Consider the following 19,098-nt stretch of genomic DNA (forward strand, 5'->3'; position numbering starts at 1 on the left):
ACTATTCACATGTCTGCTGCAAGACTGCATCATCAAAACTGCAGGCGTGGTAAATAATTGCAGTGCAAGTATGTGCACATATGTGACTGTCACACCTCAGCTGGTAACCCTACGTTCCTGAGACTGTCACACCTCCTCTGGTAACCCTACTTTCCAGAGACAGCTTGGGTTTCCATGCTGAGCATCTGCTTTAGTCTTCAACAAATCCTTCTGAAAAAATGTAAGCTTGGCAAATGACAAGCGTAACAAGTCTGCCAATGTAAATATAAGACGTGCGCTTAGTTATCTCCAGCGTCCAAATTCTCTTCTAGAAAATTGACATCTTTACTGACAAACTGAAGACTTGAAACCAGTATGAGCAACGTACAACACAGGATATAACAGTCCTAGCCAATATATATATACTGTATATTTATTTATTACCAGTTGTTTATATAGCGCACACATATCCCGCAGCGCTGTACAGAGAATATTATTACCAGTTTCTTATATAGCGCACACATATTCCGCAGCGCAGTACAAAGAATATTTGAACACTCACATCAGTCCCTGCCCCAGTGCAGCTTACAATCTATATTCCCTACCACATGTACACACACACACACAGACATTCTAGGGTTAATTTTCCTTCTGGTAAATTCCTTCTCAGATGGACAAAACCATGTGCACTGCAGGTGGGGCAGATGTTATTTGTGCAGAGAGAATTAGATTTGGGTGGGGTTTTACTTCAAAGTGAGATCTATATTGCAGTTTAAAAATAAAGCAGCCAGTATTTTCCCTGCACAGAAACAAAATAACTCACCCAAATCTAATTCTCTCTGCACATGTTACATCTGCCCCCCTGCAGTGCACATGGTTTTGTCCATCTAAGAAGGAATTTACCAGAAGGAGTGAACCAGAATAAGGCACTTTGTTAGGAGCCAATTATCCTACCAGTATATTTTTGGAATGTGGGAGGAATCCAGAGTACCCGGAGAAAAACCACACAAGTATGGGGATAATATACAAACTCTACACAGTTAGGGCCTTAGTGGGATGGAACCAAGGTCATGGGTATATATATATATATATATATATATATATATATATATATGTATATATATATATATATATATATATATATATATATATATATATATATATATATATATATATATATATATATATATATATATATATAGCAAACGATGTGGCGTGCACACACTTTCTCATTCAATCGCCGGGGTGCCCGCTCCAATATAAAGGTATGCAGTCACGAAAAAAAGCTGCACACACCGGACTTGTCACAATGAAATAATTTCAGCCAACCATAAAGGTTATCAGCGACGTTTCGGGATTTTATTTCCCGTCCTCAGGCTTATACACATGTATAAGCCTGAGGACGGGAAATAAAATCCCGAAACGTCGCTGATAACCTTTATGGTTGGCTGAAATTATTTCATTGTGACAAGTCCGGTGTGTGCAGCTTTTTTTCGTGACTATATATATATATATACACATACATACATACATACATACATATGTGGCCCTGGTAGGCAGATCTGTACAGAAATAATAATTATTGGGGGAAGAGATAATCAGTCATTTTGCATTAGGCCATTACAAACATTGAGTAGCACCTACTGCTCCTTCATCCCAGCGGCGATGGCCACTGTGGGGGCTATTTCAGTAACAGTCAGGATGACGCTCCATCTGTGTTTTAGGCACCCCCTGTATACTCAAGGCCGGGGGTTCTCAAACTCAGTCCTCAGGACCCCACACAGTCCATGTTTTCCCGGTCACCCGGCAGGTGCACAGGTGCATTCATTACGCATTGACACATTTTAAAAGATCCACAGGTGGAGCTAATAATTTCCCTTGTGATTCTGTGAGGAGACCTGCAAAACATGCACTGTTTGAGTTTGAGAACCTGTGACCTAGGCAACAAGATCCCATGTCTGTGAAGCTGGCCTTAGCTTTATGGTTTAGCTATAGATGGCCACATGGTGACAGTCTGGGATAACCTGGTGTCAGTAAATACATTAAAGGGTGAATACCTACTGTAAATGTATCTATATGAGTCTATTCTCTTATAAGCACTATGGGCCTGATTCAGAGGGGGGGGTGTGTCACTGAAGTGTCAGCAGCTTGGTCATTGGTGTAGCCTAACTGAGACTTTATGCAAATACTGTATTTACCCGCACATCCGAATGTGCAAGGCCTGAGATGCCCGGTTTTCTGTATATACATTAATACAGACGAGTGCATCCTTATACAGACTATTATATATATACTATATATATTATATATATACTGTTGGAGGTGTCTGGTGGGGTTAAGCCACGTCTCCACAACAGTTGGAAAATTTTCCCTTTTCAACGATTTTCCATCTGATTTACATCCGACCTATTCAATTAAAGTGAAGATTTTTCGACTGTTGGAAAAATAGGCACTGCCGGAAAACACACGTATTGGCGAATTACTCAATTCAATCTATGTGTTTAGTATAATTTTCCACGATGCAGATTTGACTTTTTAACAAATCCGCATTGGTGGAAAAAAACGTCCAAAAAATAGCCGCTGTTGAATAATTATGTCCGGATTTTTCGGCTAGCCGGACCTCATTGAATACAGTATATTGGTGAATTTTTATTTCATGAGTAGAGAGTGATGGTATTTACTGAAAATGCAAAAACCAAAACACTCGCCGTGGCGTTTGCATCATGATGGGCAGGAAGGGCGGGCTGGTAGGGGGCGGATGCAGGCGGAGCGGCATTTGTCAGCTTGCTAGGCAGCGGATATGGATCCGAATCAGGCCCACAGTTTGGATTCAGCACAGAAGTGAGCAGAAGGGTTAATTCCGGTTTGCGGTAGATACGGCGACAGAATGTACAGAACCTTTCTAGAATTTTTTTTACCGAAGTGGAATTCTTTACAACTCCATTAGAAAAATGATATGGGGTTAGCGTGTGCCTTTATGGCAGCACTAGCAAATATCAAATATATATGCAAATATACAGGGGAATAAGTTTGTCTGAGAACCGTGACTTATATCCTCGGCTTTTATAGAACACTTACAGAACTGTATCGCAGGCATGAGATGACTCCAATATTGGGTTTGGAATTTGACAATATCATAAAGTATCTTTACAGCGAATGTAACTTTCTTAACTGTCCTACAAATATTATCTCCTTTTCAAATTTTTCTGGAGGCTAAAAAAGATACATACTGTAGGGTTATTTACTAAGATGGGAGTTCTATAGAAGATGGGATGTTGCTATTGGCAACCAATCTATTATCTTCGAGAAGGTGCTTAATAAATAATAAGTAAGGGGGTGTCTCTGATCTACTCGCTATTTTGCGAGTTCAGCCCCGTCCCAATGTTTAGGGGACTGCGCATGAGCAGGGCTGCCAACAGGGGGGGTCTAGGGGTACTAAAGTCCCGGGGCCTTCTAGTCCCGGGGCCCATATGGCAGCATTGCCATTAGTACCGCGCTGCCAGAGATGCGGACTGTGGAAAGCAGCACTAGCAAATTATGAATGTAGCAGCGGCACTAGTTGCCAGCCAATAGGAGCTTCCTGATTGGCAGCCAATCAGGAAGCCCGGGCTTTCATAGGGCAGCCAATCAGGAGCCTTATTCATAATGCTGGTGCTGTTGGTGGCTCTGTCAGCGTCTCTGGCAGGAAGGTGGAGGAGCCGATAGTGACCACCGGCTCTGCTATGTGGGGCCCGACCCTGCCCATTTGCTCAGTCCCGGGCCCCATGATTTGTGATGGCAGTCCTGCGCATGAGCATGGTTAATTATGCGCATGTGCACGTCAGGCTGCGTCTAATTGAACACTGCCCACTGCAAATTTGCGGCCCTGCAATCAGGTCTGAATGGGCCCCACATGTAATTTTTCTAATACAGGTTACAAAGTAAAAGCCAACATCTTATTGGTTAACACGAGCTTTTAACTCTTTTCTTGCTTGCCGGACAGTTTTCAAACAGTAAATAAATAAGCAATAAAAAGAGAGTCAGCAAGACCAAGTTTTACCTGTTAGGGACATATCCCGCATCTTTCAGCATACCAGCCTGCTCCACGTCCCTGGGGAATCCGTGCAGAACCCAACCACGTGTAGCACAATCCAATCTGCTAAGGCGGTCAGCCAGGACCCTCAGCACAAGGTTATCTGGCACTAAGAACAAAGAGAATGCAATCAGCTCTAGAGTAATGCGCCAAGTCACTGCTACGGACCAGCTTCTGTGCAAACACTATATTCATCTCAGTGTGCTGCAGATAGGCACCCGGAAACCATCAGCAAGTACCCCTATGAAATATCGTGCTCAATTTATTCATACGTCAGAAGTATATTAGGGGCCTATTAACTATTTCCACCTAAATATACAGTTTTCACTGGAGAAAGGAACATTTTACAATCTCATCTATTTATAAATTCCTTCATTTCTGTAAATAAATCACTGATATCTCAAAATCAGATGCCGACATATCTCTAAAGGGGCCTACACACGGGGAGATTTGCTGAGCATTCATCGTTCAGAACGCTCAGCAAGATTGCTCAGGGCACATCGATGTGTCATCACTGGCCCTGACCGGCAATCTAGCTAGATTTATCCAGCATGCTGGATATTAATCACCAGCGATAGCGACAGGCATGCTGGATATTAATCACCGGCGATAGCGACAGGCATGCTGGATATTAATCACCGGCGATAGCGACAGGCATGCTGGATATTAATCACCGGCGATAGCGACAGGCATGCTGGATATTAATCACCGGCGATAGCGACAGGCATGCTGGATATTAATCACCGGAGATAGCGACAGGCATGCTGGATATTAATCACCGGCGATAGCGACAGGCATGCTGGATATTAATCACCGGCGATAGCGACAGGCATGCTGGATATTAATCACCGGCGATAGCGACAGGCATGCTGGATATTAATCACCGGAGATAGCGACAGGCATGCTGGATATTAATCACCGGCGATAGCGACAGGCATGCTGGATATTAATCACCGGCGATAGCGACAGGCATGCTGGATATTAATCACCGGCGATAGCGACAGGCATGCTGGATATTAATCACCGGAGATAGCGACAGGCATGCTGGATATTAATCACCGGCGATAGCGACAGGCATGCTGGATATTAATCACCGGCGATAGCGACAGGCATGCTGGATATTAATCACCGGAGATAGCGACAGGCATGCTGGATATTAATCACCGGCGATAGCGACAGGCATGCTGGATATTAATCACCGGCGATATCGACAGGCATGCTGGATATTAATCACCGGCGATAGCGACAGGCATGCTGGATATTAATCACCGGAGATAGCGACAGGCTATGCAAAGTCGTTCGATATTCGAACGAATTGTGAATTCGTACAACAGCGATCAGTCTTGTGAAACGGATTGCAGGTACAAATACTGTAAACAGGTTTATTCTGACACTACAATTATAACTCTGCGTTATTGTCTAATAGACCTTACAGGCTATCCAGGGACGTGCACAAGTCAGTTTGTAATCATCTGATAGGTCAACAGCACTATCCCTGTGCTATACAATCAAATCAGCAAAACAAGGGACAGTGCTGCTTACTAATAAACAAGAAATGTACAGTTTGGCTTTGCCAGAAATAAGTGGTACACTAATCTAGCAGTTTTAATTAACCCATGCTGTAGAGACAGTTCTTAGGCACGGATCCGGAGTCTAGCTTAAACAGTGGATACATGAATTGGGATAATAGGAGAGTGAATTGTTTGTTTATTGTTTACTGCCATCTGCAGGCTCGAAGTGGGACCTGCATGTCCTGGATTATCTGCTGGAAAGGCTTGAGAACCACAAGCATCTGGGAAGGGTCAACATCGCTATAGAAGTGCTAATGAATCACCGGGGAAGAGAGTACACGCCATGCAAGAAATATTCCTTAAGGAACGCAAATGGCCATGCAAACAGCGACTCTAAGCACTGGTATGGAAACAGATGGAAGGCGAATTATTGTAAAGCAATACATTAGGAGCAAAACTAAAACTAAGGAACACGCAGCTCCTGCAGCCAGCAAGATTTCATATATATATATATATATATATATATATATATATATATATATATATATATATATATATATATATATATATGTTAATTATTCCATACATTGAGGAAACATAAGGTGTCATACAGGGCTTAAAGTGAAGGTGGTGGAACTCAATACACATACATAAAATGATATAAGTTTTGTAACATACTGGACTTTTTGCGTTTAGTAAAACCTCTATAATTTTATGTATGTGTATTTTGCATGTATTTAATTATGTATTCAACAGCACAATAATTGTTTATGTGCAAATCTTTAGTGAACCCCTGATGAAGCCTCACTAAGAGGCGAAATGCGTTGAGTGATTCAGCTTGTTAACACCAATTGTGCACTGACCAAATCTCCATGGAATTCTACTTTTTGAAAAAAAGAGACGTTTTAATAAAAATAATTATATGGACTTTGTTTGTACATATCATTTGAAATAACACTTGAAAGAAGGCTGAAAAGATCAATTGGGGGATCACATAACTTCATAAGGCGCTATCCCACAAGTGTTTGTGTATTGTTTGTACCAATTGTTTGTTAGTGAGGCAGCCTCATCATATACTTTCCTAAACTAAGCGCAAATCAGTATTGTTTTTGTATAATAATAATAATAATAATAATAATAATAATAATAATATAGTATGTTTATTCGTGATAAAGATGAGCCTGGCAAGTGTTACCTGTAAAGGCCAAAATCCCTTTACTCTATTTGTACACAATATAATAAAGCAGTGTTTCTTTAGGGGCCTACAAATGGAGCAATGTGCGCCAGCGATCTGAGCAATGCTAGATCGCTCAGATCTCTCAGTAAGATCGCTCAGCTCACAGCGATGTACCAGTGATGTGTGCTGAGCGATCTGACAGAACACTGGAGATCTGACTAGATTTATCCAGCATGCAGGATAAATCTAATGGCAACACACAGGGCCGGGCATCGCTACAAACGGAGAAATTGTTGGTAATTTTCTAAGCGATCTAGTCAGATCTAGTCAGATCGCTTAGAAAATTACCCAAAATCGCTGCATATGTAGGACCCATTAGACTCTGTATCCCTAAAAAGGTAGGTGGTCTAGAAAATGTGAACTTTTAGGAGTCCCGAGGACTGAGTCTGAGAAACACTATTATAATGAAGCATTAAGGCCGCCAGACCTTCATGCCACTGCTCTGAAGGAAGGAGTCACACACAATCCCCCTTGAACCGCCCAGGAGCTTGCGGTTCTTTTGCATACGATGTATAGTATGCGACCCCAGCAAGTGCTGCCGGATCCGAGAAATCTTACATGCAGCACATGTGATCTCCGGATCCGATGAGAATGGGACCGCGCAGCAGATAAAGCACTGTGATTTGACACTTTTCATCTGATTTCTCCTCCCGGTCTGTCATAATCGGGGGGCAAGGGCCCAAATTGTATAAGTGTATGGCCACAAGAGGATTGTATTTATAATCACAATATAAATATATTGCACGTTGTTGTTTATCACTGCCAATCGCTTGGGGAGACTAAACCATTACTGGGATTTGTAGGAGCTCTGACAAATGGGTCACAAAGGAAGGACAAACATTTCTGGGTAAATATTAGCTTTATAATATATATTGGTTCAATTTGTAGCTATCCTTATGGTGGTACTTTAGCTGTATGGTTAGCATTGCCGCCTCACAGTGGGCCATATCAAACTTCAAAAGTGATAACATGGAGAGTGATAAACAACCAGCCAATCAGCTATTACCTGTCATTTTTCAAACCCAGCCTGTAACATGACCGTTTGGAGCTGATTGGCTGGTTGTTTACTACTCTCCATGTTATCACTTTTTGAAGTTTGATACATCTGGCCCAGTATCAGAGGCCATGGATTTGTTTCCAGAAATCAAGATACTACCTGAGTGCATTGAGGATTTTTTTTCAGGGTTGCCCACTCCCCAGAATGGCTGGGAGGAACCCAGAAATTGCCCTGGCCACACCCCCAAACACACCCCTTTCCTGTCGTGTCAGTGGCTCCACCCCCCCTGCCACACTGAACTGGCTGCCCCCTCACGGAGAGGGCCAGTCTGGTCTATTTAGTAAGCCTTGGTGAGAGATAAAGTTGAATGAGAGAGAGAGCGAGAGATAAAGTACTGATCAATGAACTCCAGACATTTTTCAAACACAGCCAGTTAGGAGCTGCTTGGCTGCTACTTTATATATCTTCACTTTATCTCTATCCAGGGCTTAGTAAACAGAACCCTTAGTTTGTTCTTTCCATGTACAGGCAGGTGACTTGCCCTGGTCGAAATTCACAGGGCCATGCCTGGAAGCATCATTGGCATCAGACCAAGCTGGTCATGGTGTGTACCCATTACTGCGACTGCGGCAGGGAATTTACATTGTAAGCTTCACTGAGGCAGCAAGTGGTCTGCCTGAGTATCGTCCTCTGTGTTCTCTGTGGAACATCATTACACAAGACAAGTAACATGTAAGATGTGTAATGGATTAGAAGGTTCCCTAACGCTGACCGCACACAGCGATATTGCTAGCAATTACAAACAACACTGAATTTGCTGCATCTGTTTTTAAAATGAGCGCAATGCACGACAATGATTAACGTAAACAAATCAAGTAATAGACAGACTTATGCTGTGTACACACGGGGTGGCGATAGGGGCTATAATCGCTGGGAATATGGTCGCAGGCGACCATATTCCCAGTGATTGGAATGCGCACCAGCGATAAATCGCCGGGTGCGCGCTCCCGTTTTCTGCCCCATTGTAATCACTCAGCTAATTACCTCTGCGGCTCCCCCAGCAGAGGTTCCTTTTCATCAGCGACCATCTCTGGTCACTGATGAAAAGGAGACACTGAGCAATATATCTCCCCCCCCCCCTCCCGTGTGTACGCACCTTCAAACTTTAAAGTCAGTGATTGGACCATGCGAGCAGTCTTCTTGTACTACAAGGATCACGTGTTATTCGGCCAGTCAGACTAACAGTTACCATACACTACTGCCATTTCTTGCAGCAGTGTATGTCTGTCGACCTAAGTGGTGTCAACAATACGGCCGTATCCCCTTTCAGGTGCAAGAACAAAGGCATCAGTTAAATTGCAAACACATACGAACACTATTATGCTTCTGATTCAATTGTCAGACACATATTAGGTACAGTCTGCTGGTGCATCTATAGCAGGGGTTCTCAAACAACAAAAATGATTACAGGACCCCAGCAAGTGACCGCAGTATGGCCTCTACATGTGAGACATAGAGACATAGATACGTACATACATAGAGCAGCATTGGAGGGGCACAAAACAAGTGAAGTGACCGCTAATGGGATAGAGAGGCATATTAAGTGAGTAATGGGGTGGGGGGGGGGGGGGGGGTGGAAGAGGGAGGCAGTAATGGGGGGTGAAAGAGGGTGGCTGGGAGTATATGTATTTTTGTTTACTACCCTCGACCCAAGCCAGAGAGATCATTCCCTCGTCTCTAACCTCAGGTACACATATATCTCATTATATATTGCTCCGAAGTAGATTAAAACAATATTTTGTCTATATTGTCTAAAGTGCATGGGGTTCCCTTGGTCAGTCCGTACATGACACTCCCATAATGCCCCCACTGAATGGACCATTTATGCGTGCGCTACAAGCCACCCCATTTGCAACATTCCAACACAACAGCCCCTTTGAACGTACACTCTGCCTGCCCCAAAGTGGTTTTCAGAACCTTCCACACATGCGCAGTTACAGAAACCATCTGACCATTGACGTGTGTGTCTGTGAATCAGGCTCCTGGCTTAACTGTTGTGGATACTTTGTAGTTGTGTTTTATGTTACATCACCACCGTTTGTTACACATCATATGTGTGTGTCACAGCAGTGGTGGTACGCAACAAATAGAAGTGAATGGAATTTGATATTATTACAACTGAAGTGGTAGAAGAACTACCAGTATGGCCTACCACCGTATATTGGCCCATATTATATATGTATTATTGTGCTGTACGCTCCTCCATTAAATTCTGTCAGTTTCTGAGGTAACTTCAACAGTTAAAATGGCCGCCCACCCATAACCCATAAAGGAAGGAGAAAATAAAAAGCCAATGGATTGAAAATGAGCAATGTGTAATTTTATAGTATACCACTGTTTGAAGAGGTTTAAGTAACACACGATTGCTTTGGAACACAGGTGGGTCTATGTGCACCAGCAATGGCCCCCAGCAGGGCTGACCCCCCTCCTTACCTATGCGGTCAGTCATATATGGATCGGTAATGGGATTCTGGCCCCTGGAGCAGGGTTATAGAAAGGTGGGAGGTGAGTATGAAAGAGATTCTTTCCTTCCTTTCCTGGTAATGTATAGAGAAGGGAGTTGCTCTGCAGGGCTCTGAAAGCTAGTGAAAAATGTAACTCAACAGATTCAAACTGTCCTATTTCCACTTCAAAAGAGCAGAAGCAACCGAGCTCTTCCCAACTCATCTTCAAACGCCCGGTGCCCTAGAAAGTTTCCAAATAAAAAAACCGAAGGGATAAAAAAAAAAAAGGAAAATAAGTATTTTTTTTTTAAAGTCTCTTGTTCCCCCAAGCGCTGTACCCGTTACTGTAGCTGCTGTCTCTCCTTCTACTAATTATACCCATGTGTGTCTATTAATCAACTGGTAAATTATTTACACAGCCAAGTGCTGTTTGCAGCTACAGCGAACACACCAACAGTAAAGGGTTTCTGGAATGAAGCGTGAGGAGGTCCCCACTGAGTCTCCCCCTCCTCACTCCCCTTCTTATCCTTGTGCTTTCCTCTTCACTCTTCCTTACTGCTGGTCTGCCCAACTGCACCCCCCCCAAATCCTTCCAGGGGGGACATTTTACAGTGCAAATCCACCAGGTCAAAAGGGTTAGCTGAGTAAATTGTGGTAGATTACCTGACCATGTGCTCAGTGTCTGGGACTTTACATCAGGTGGAACTCCCTGCTTAGGTCAGAGAAAGCGGACATGGGACCACACAGGACCCGCTGCATAGCACATAAAGTGTACATTCCTTTCTGAACACCGAAGCTTGCAGTCTAATTCATCTAGAGTGTATATTGGGATTTGTAACAGGGTCTCTGAATAGTTGTTTTACATTAAACACATATGACGTACATAAAGGACATTATTCTGGTCCACGCGCAATGCTGTAAATTTCGCAGCGTTGCGTGTGGCTGTAATTTTTAGGATCGCTCACAGCAACGTTGGCACTCAAAGGGTTAAGGCAAAACCAGGTTTTTTTACCCCTAAATCATAATGTAGGGGCTGTATTTCTGTGATAACGCTCGGACCTCCAAATCACAAACTATTACATCTGGGACAAATGTTCTTGTTTGCTATAAACCCCGACACTGAGTATTTATGCCCAATATTGAAGAGGGAACGCATTGCCGAATGTCAGGTTTTACAGCCCAACTCTTAGTAAATAGGCCCCTTACTGGTATTTTAGGGGCTGGTGATATGGATTCCTTAGGAAATGTCTTGCCACTTTAACCATTGATTTTCAAGAGCCCAACTTGCTTTTCCCTCAATCACCTGTACTCAAGCAGGTACTCTCTCTAGAATATGCATGTCACCTGATGCCAAGCAGCAGCTGTAACAGCAGATACTCACCGCAGAATAGGGCAGGGCTCTGTACACACCTGGAAATCTGATCACACACACACACACACACATGCGCACAATCACACACACACCACACACGCACACCATCACACACACATGCGCACCATCACACACACACTATCACACACACACGCACACCATCACACACACACCACACACACACACACCATCACACGCTCACCATCACACGCATACCATCACACATACACCACACACGCTCACCATCACACACACACACCATCACACACACGCACACCATCACACACACACACCACACCATCACACATGCTCACCATCACAAACACACACCATTACACACACGCTCACCATCACATGCTCACCAAACACACACACACCATCACACCATCACACACACACACCATTACACACACGCTCACCATCACATGCTCACCACGCACACACACACGCACACCATCACACGCACACCATCACACACACACCATTACACACACGCTCACCATCACATGCTCACCATGCACACACACACGCACACTGGGGCAGATGTATTAAGCCTTAACAAGAGATAAATGCCAGGGTGATAAAGAGAGATAAATGTACAGCCAATCAGCTCCTTACTGACTTTTTTCAAACACCAACTGTAACATGGCAGTGGGATTGGCTGACGTTTATCTCTTCTTATCACCCTTGGATTTATCTCTTGTTAAGGCTTAATACATCTGCCTCACTATCACAAGCTCACCATCACACGCTCACCATCACACGCTCACCATCACACGCACACCATCACACGCACACCATCACACAAACCACACACGCACACCATCTCACACACACACACCCAGCGGCGTAGCTTTGTTTGGGGCACCCCCCCTCCCCGTCCGGCTGGCCCCCCGTGCCCCCTCCCCCCATTGACGCATGCTTACCTGTCCGCGCGTCCCGGCTCCCCTCCTGGCTTCAATAAATTCTATGCAGACGGACCACGATAAAATGGCCGCCCCTATACCGCAGACAGTTTCAGAGAACAGTCTGCTTTATGGGGCGGCCATTTTATCGTCTCCATAGCATTGTTGGAACCAGGAGGGGAGCCGGGACGCGCGGACAGGTAAGCATGCGGGGGATGGGGGGCGGGGGGATTACTATAGCACTGCAGCCCCCCGGCGCCCCCATATGCACAGCGCCCCCCCCCCCCCGCGACCGCGGGGGCTGCGGTGCTATAGTTACGCCACTGCACACACCATCACACATGCTGGTCAGTAGAGGTCATTTGCTGACTGGTTTCCGGGAATGCTGGAAATTAACCGGACTGATTTTGATTGGCTCCTTCTCTGGCAGAACACAAATGTTGGTGCAACTCAGGTACCTGAATTGTTCTTGGTAAATGAGACAGCATATAAAACGCTGGGAGACCAACCTTGCTGTGCGTTCTCCATGTATGGTTCAATCAACTGACCGACTTTTGTTTGGTCGGCGACGGCTTCCTTCAACACTTGACCGCATGAAACTGTTGATATAAATGGTGAAAAACTTTTACGTAGGTTTCATAGCTTCACCTGGGGATCTTTTAAAATGTGTCAGTGAGTAATGAATACACCTGTGCACCTGATGTGTGACCTGGAAAACATGAACTATTGGGGGTACTTGAGGAATGAGGATGAGAACCACTGGTCTAGGTCATAAGTTCTCAAAGTCGGTCCCCAGGACCCCAAACAGGGTATATTTTCCAGGTACCCTCACGGAATCACAAGTGAAGTAATTATCACCACCAGTGAGTAATGACTGCACCTGTGCACCTGCTGGGCGACCAGGAAAATGAGAGCAGTTTACATTTGATAAGCACTGGTCTAGGGAATGCATTTGCGAGTAGGTGGAGATAGCGCTAGGAACAAATGAACATTAATAATAATAAAAAGCCTTGACATCCAGGGACCGTAACCTGGTTTGTAATCCAGACTCCAGTATGCCGGCCGGCGTTGGATGGGTGCTATAGCAATCAGGACCTGACGCATTTCCCCGCCTTCATCTAGCTGTGGCTTTCTCAAAGATCAAGTAATCCCACTTAGCTAGCAGCTGGAACACACTATATTTAGGGTTGTTTTAGCGCTCACTCTCTGTTGCTGTCTGCCATTTGTTCATTAATAACCCTTGTACTTGAGAATGAGATCACACAAAGCAGACAGTCACAGAGTCATAGAGACTGGATATACAGAGACAAATGGCCTAAGAGACAATCTTACACTTACCGTTGACAATGTCATATTTGTTTGCCAGTAATGCAGCCTGGAGGCTCCTCCCACTGCCTGGCGGCCCATACAGAAGAACCCTTGGTGTATAAGGGGACAGGGAGCGTGGTTTGCTTAATACAAATGTAAGAACTGCAGAAGAGAAAAGAACCCAACATGTTAGTATACTATCTAACAACATAAAATACTCTCCGAACTAAAATAATACAAAGAAATGCAGGCGGTAAGTTAAGGAAGGTGTCGAAATTGGCTTGTTCATGTGGGCTGCAACCGGTATGCCGACATAAGGACACCCGTCTTCTCCATATGTTCTAGTGAGGATTTTGAAGTTTATTTGTAAAAATAAAGTAACCCAACACTAAGGGGTTCTGGATCGGAAGCAGTACAGCCTGATTCTGGTTCACTTTCAAAAGCAAATTCTCTCCCTAATGGACAAAACCATGTGCACTGCAGGTGGGGCAGATGTAACATGTGCAGAGAGAGAGTTAGATTTGGGTGAGTTATTTTGTTTCTGTGCAGGGTAAACACTGGCTGCTTTATTCTTACACTGCAATATAGATCTCACTTTGAAGTAAAACCCCACCCAAATCTAATTCTCTCTGCAAATGTTACATCTGTTTTTTTTTTTAAACTACTTACTTCACGATCCGTGTTGGCAAAGAGGGAGATCATAATAGTGTGCCAAGCGCAGCGAGGCACCGTGCCCAAAGCATGGCGAGCACAGCAAGCCATACGAGCAGAGCCGAATTTCCCATTAGGCACGTGAGGCACCGGCCTAGGGGCGGCACATGTTTGGGGGCGGCACTTGGATGCCTGTGATAGTACTGTCAGCCCAAAATGTACCAATAACTGCAAAATATCCACTGTACTGTACTATATTCCATCTTAAATAGAGTGTAAATGTATAGGACATGCAGATACTGCCCCTGTAACTGTCCTACTTAGTAAACATTATTGTTGTGCCTAGGGGCGCCCTCATCCCTAAATCCGCCCCTGCATACGAGGAGACGCGTTACACCAATTAGGGGTCCATGTTGACATAGACACTAAAAAAAACACCTTATGTCAATCATTCCCATGTTGACCTTTTGATTGTGTCGACCTTTTGACAATGTGGACCTACTGAATGTTGATCTTTTTCATGTGGTCGAGGTGGATCCGAGGGTTCCTGATGCTGAACAAGTCAGCCAGGTGATAGGCCGGGTGGGAGTGGGTTTAATTGTCAGAGTGTCAGGACGAGGCGGGTCCCAGGGCTCCTGATGCTGAACAAGTCAGCCAGGTGATAGGCCGGGTGGGAGTGGGTTTAATTGTTAGGGTGTCAGGACGAGTCGGGTCCCAGGGCTCCTGATGCTGAACAAGTCAGCCAGGTGATAGGCCGGGTGGGCTTGGGTTTAATTGTCAGGGTGTCAGGACGAGTCGGGTCCCAGGGCTCCTGATGCTGAACAAGTCAGCCAGGTGATAGGCCGGGTGGGTGTGGGTTTAATTGTCAGAGTGTCAGGACGAGGCGGGTCCCAGGGCTCCTGATGCTGAACAAGTCAGCCAGGTATTAGGACGGGTGGGCTTGGGTTTAATTACCAGAGTGTCAGGACGAGTCGGGTGTCAGGGCTCCTGATGCTGAACAAGTCAGCCAGGTATTAGGACGGGTGGGAGTGGGTTTAATTGTTAGGGTGTCAGGAGGAGGCGGGTGTCAGGGCTCCTGATGCTGAACAAGTCAGCCAGGTATTAGGACGGGTGGGAGTGGGTTTAATTGTCAGAGTGTCAGGACGAGTCGGGTCCCAGGGCTCCTGATGCTGAACAAGTCAGCCAGGTATTAGGACGGGTGGGAGTGGGTTTAATTGTTAGGGTGTCAGGAGGAGGCGGGCCCCAGGGCTCCTGATGCTGAACAAGTCAGCCAGGTGATAGGCCGAGTGGGCTTGGGTTTAATTGTCAGGGTGTCAGGACGAGTCGGGTCCCAGGGTTCCTGATGCTGAACAAGTCAGCCAGGTGATAGACCGGGTGGGATTGGGTTTAATTGTCAGGGTGTCAGGACGAGTCGGGTCCCAGGGCTCCTGATGCTGAACAAGTCAGCCAGGTGATAGACCGGGTGGGCTTGGGTTTAATTGTCAGGGTGTCAGGACGAGTCGGGTCCCAGGGCACCTGATGCTGAACAAGTCAGCCAGGTATTAGGACGGGTGGGAGTGGATTTAATTGTTAGGGTGTCAGGAGGAGGCGGGCCCCAGGGCTCCTGATGCTGAACAAGTCAGCCAGGTGATAGGCCGAGTGGGCTTGGGTTTAATTGTCAGGGTGTCAGGACGAGTCGGGTCCCAGGGCTCCTGATGCTGAACAAGTCAGCCAGGTGATAGACTGGGTGGGCTTGGGTTTAATTGTCAGGGTGTCAGGACGAGTCGGGTCCCAGGGCTCCTGATGCTGAACAAGTCATCCAGGTGATAGGCCGAGTGGGCTTGGGTTTAATTGTCAGGGTGTCAGGACGAGTCGGGTCCCAGGGCTCCTGATGCTGAACAAGTCAGCCAGGTGATAGGCCGGGTGGGCTTGGGTTTAATTGTCAGGGTGTCAGGACGAGTCGGGTGTCAGGGCTCCTGATGCTGAACAAGTCAGCCAGGTGATTGGCCGGGTGGGAGTGGGTTTAATTGTCAGGGTGTCAGGACGAGGCGGGTCCCAGGGCTCCTGATGCTGAACAAGTCAGCCAGGTGATAGGCCGGGTGGGCTTGGGTTTAATTGTCAGGGTGTCAGGACGAGTCGGGTGTCAGGGCTCCTGATGCTGAACAAGTCAGCCAGGTGATTGGCCGGGTGGGAGTGGGTTTAATTGTCAGGGTGTCAGGACGAGGCGGGTCCCCATTATTGTGTACACTGGATGTGGCTGAAGGTGTAGCCCCACTAATGTGATGACTTTAAGTAAAATATTTGTTACCAATTGCTGTGAGAGGCATGGTATGTTCTGTGGCTAAAAACCTACTGCTTTTACTGCACCTTCACTACACGGTTCTTACAAATGTCAGTTTTATATATTGTATCGTTTGTGTTCATCATTGAAATTTTCCCTGCAAGGCATTATAGATACTGTAGTTGGTGGTGTCATCAAACCCAAAAAAATATACAGGTATTCAGAATCATAGTTAGCTTTTATTTCTAGTTTCAGTGTAGCCTTGTTCAGAGAGGAACCTGCAGAACAGACAAAGGGCCTGAATCCCACCCGCTCACCAGCCAGCGTATACTATATATGCTGTCTAATGAGTGGGTAAGCGCTGGCCACCGCACCGTAGAACGTCCCCCCCTCACACTCACACACCCCCTCCCCTCTAGGTAACGTGTTCGAAGAACGTATTTGAAGAACGTGTTCGAAGAACTGATTTTTCTCCCGTTGGGAGATAAAAGTTAGTGAAAACTGAGTTTATTTCAACCGGAGACGGCCGAAACGGGTCCGGACGCTGACATCATGTGATGTCATGTGATGTCAGCCGCCCATCCTGAGCAGGCATTGGCCGACTGCATCCCCAGGGGAATGCCCAGCGTTTTCGTGGGGACACCCATAAAACGCTAGGTGTTCCCCTGCTCTGGCCCAGTGGCCGCACACACTGGAGTGAATGGTTCGTCGAGTGTGAAACTCGCCAAAGTCGCTTGCTCCCAGGGACTGCACATGTGCAAATACCCAACCCCCCCCCCCCCCCCCACCACCACCATTGTAACAAGGCCAAATTCATCCGCGTCCAAAGTTGAATCACTCCCAAGATAGAGGGGTAACGTCTTAGCTCCTGGGGTGGATGTCTCTTGTGGCATTCAGTGGTTCGCAGACCGTGAGATGATGGCAGATTATTATTTTGGTGACGATTACGTTATAGTATCTGTTTGTTGTGCTTAATTATGCTGCAAGTTTAGTGTAAAACATCTGACATGAACCAAACATTACTGCGATGTAGCAAAAATAGTTCATTTATTATGTGAGATGCAAGTGAGGGCACTTGAACGAAACCACCTCTTTCTACGCGATTGACTCGTTTTTCCTAATATCCTCCGGTCGGATAAAGGCAGAGAACGCTGCTGACAAACGCTGCTAATTTTCAGCAAATAACTGTAAGTTAATTAGGAGTAATAATCCCCCAGATGAGCTGCTTGACTAACAAACTCGGATAAAGAAGGAATTTGAAGCTTGATGAGCGTTGCGTGAGGTCTACTGGGGATTTCCTCGGATGGGCCCCTCTGTTTTTATTTTCCTTTCCCATCCCTAATTTATTTCTGCACATTATTAATTAATAATAATTAATATTCAAGCACCCATGTTTTTATTTATTGATTTGTGCATGAATTCTTTATGAAAGCTGATATCAACTTTTAGATGTAATTAAGCAATTTGAAAACTAATTAATATGTGATGTGAATAAAGTGACAATGTGATCGTTTATATATTCATACTTGTAAGGCGATGTGTTGTGTTTGACATGTCTATAGCAACAGGTCAATGTACAACTGGGTATTCAATTAAAGGTCCCGGTCAGTAAAGGAGAGGGACTTCATAGGGACTGGGATATCTGCAGACCACATCAATTCCTTAACATCTTAACAGCATTGTGTAAAGCAATGAATACAAAAAACATCATTACTTACTTCCCTCCTGCAGTCCCGCACCGTGAATGGCTGTCAGTCCTCTGATTGGTAAACAGCGCCAGCCATCTACCAATCCGCATGCTGACAGACAATTACTGTCTGGCTGCAGGCTGAGAGACAGGTATAGAATGCTGAGCGAACAGGCGGTATACCCTAACTTCCTCCTAGGAAGCTCCGGGGGGGGGGGGGGGGGCACCAGTCCGCCCCTGCTGGGAGGCCCCTAGGATAGCCAGGCCCTGGGGAGGCGAGGAGACTGGGGAGGGGGGTGGGGCAAGGAATACGAGATATGCTGTCACCTACGATACACAGCCACTGCCGCCCACTACTACTAGGTGACAGCAAACTGTGTAATTGTACAGGACAGCAGGTATTTTTCAGTGTGCCCCAACACCGCTGGCTCCCCCAAGCCACAGCTGGGGCTGCCACACCATAGTTATGCCACTGCATTTGCCCAGTGTGCTTATACTTTAAGATGGCCCTGCTTCTACTCTCTACTCATTTAAGTGTTAAATATAATGTTTTGCATTTATTATTTATTTTTACACGGAATGGGCCTACAGGACTTGGTGCTACATTCATTTTTT

General features: G+C 45.6%; 1 protein-coding gene across 1 annotated transcript in view; it reads right to left on the reverse strand.

The window, feature by feature from the left end:
- Positions 1–19,098, reverse strand: part of AK8 (adenylate kinase 8) — an 86,558-nt gene that overhangs the window by 30,114 nt on the left and 37,346 nt on the right. The window contains exons 9-11 of the mRNA XM_083160929.1: positions 13,916–14,047; positions 13,087–13,176; positions 4,019–4,160 (exon numbers count right to left, since the gene is read on the reverse strand). Of these exons, the coding sequence (XP_083017055.1) occupies positions 4,019–4,160; positions 13,087–13,176; positions 13,916–14,047 (364 nt within the window). The remainder of the gene's footprint in view (positions 1–4,018; positions 4,161–13,086; positions 13,177–13,915; positions 14,048–19,098) is intronic.

The sequence above is a fragment of the Crinia signifera genome, chromosome 9 (assembly GCF_055691185.1).
Source record: "Crinia signifera chromosome 9, ASM5569118v1, whole genome shotgun sequence".
Lineage (NCBI taxonomy): Eukaryota > Metazoa > Chordata > Amphibia > Anura > Myobatrachidae > Crinia > Crinia signifera.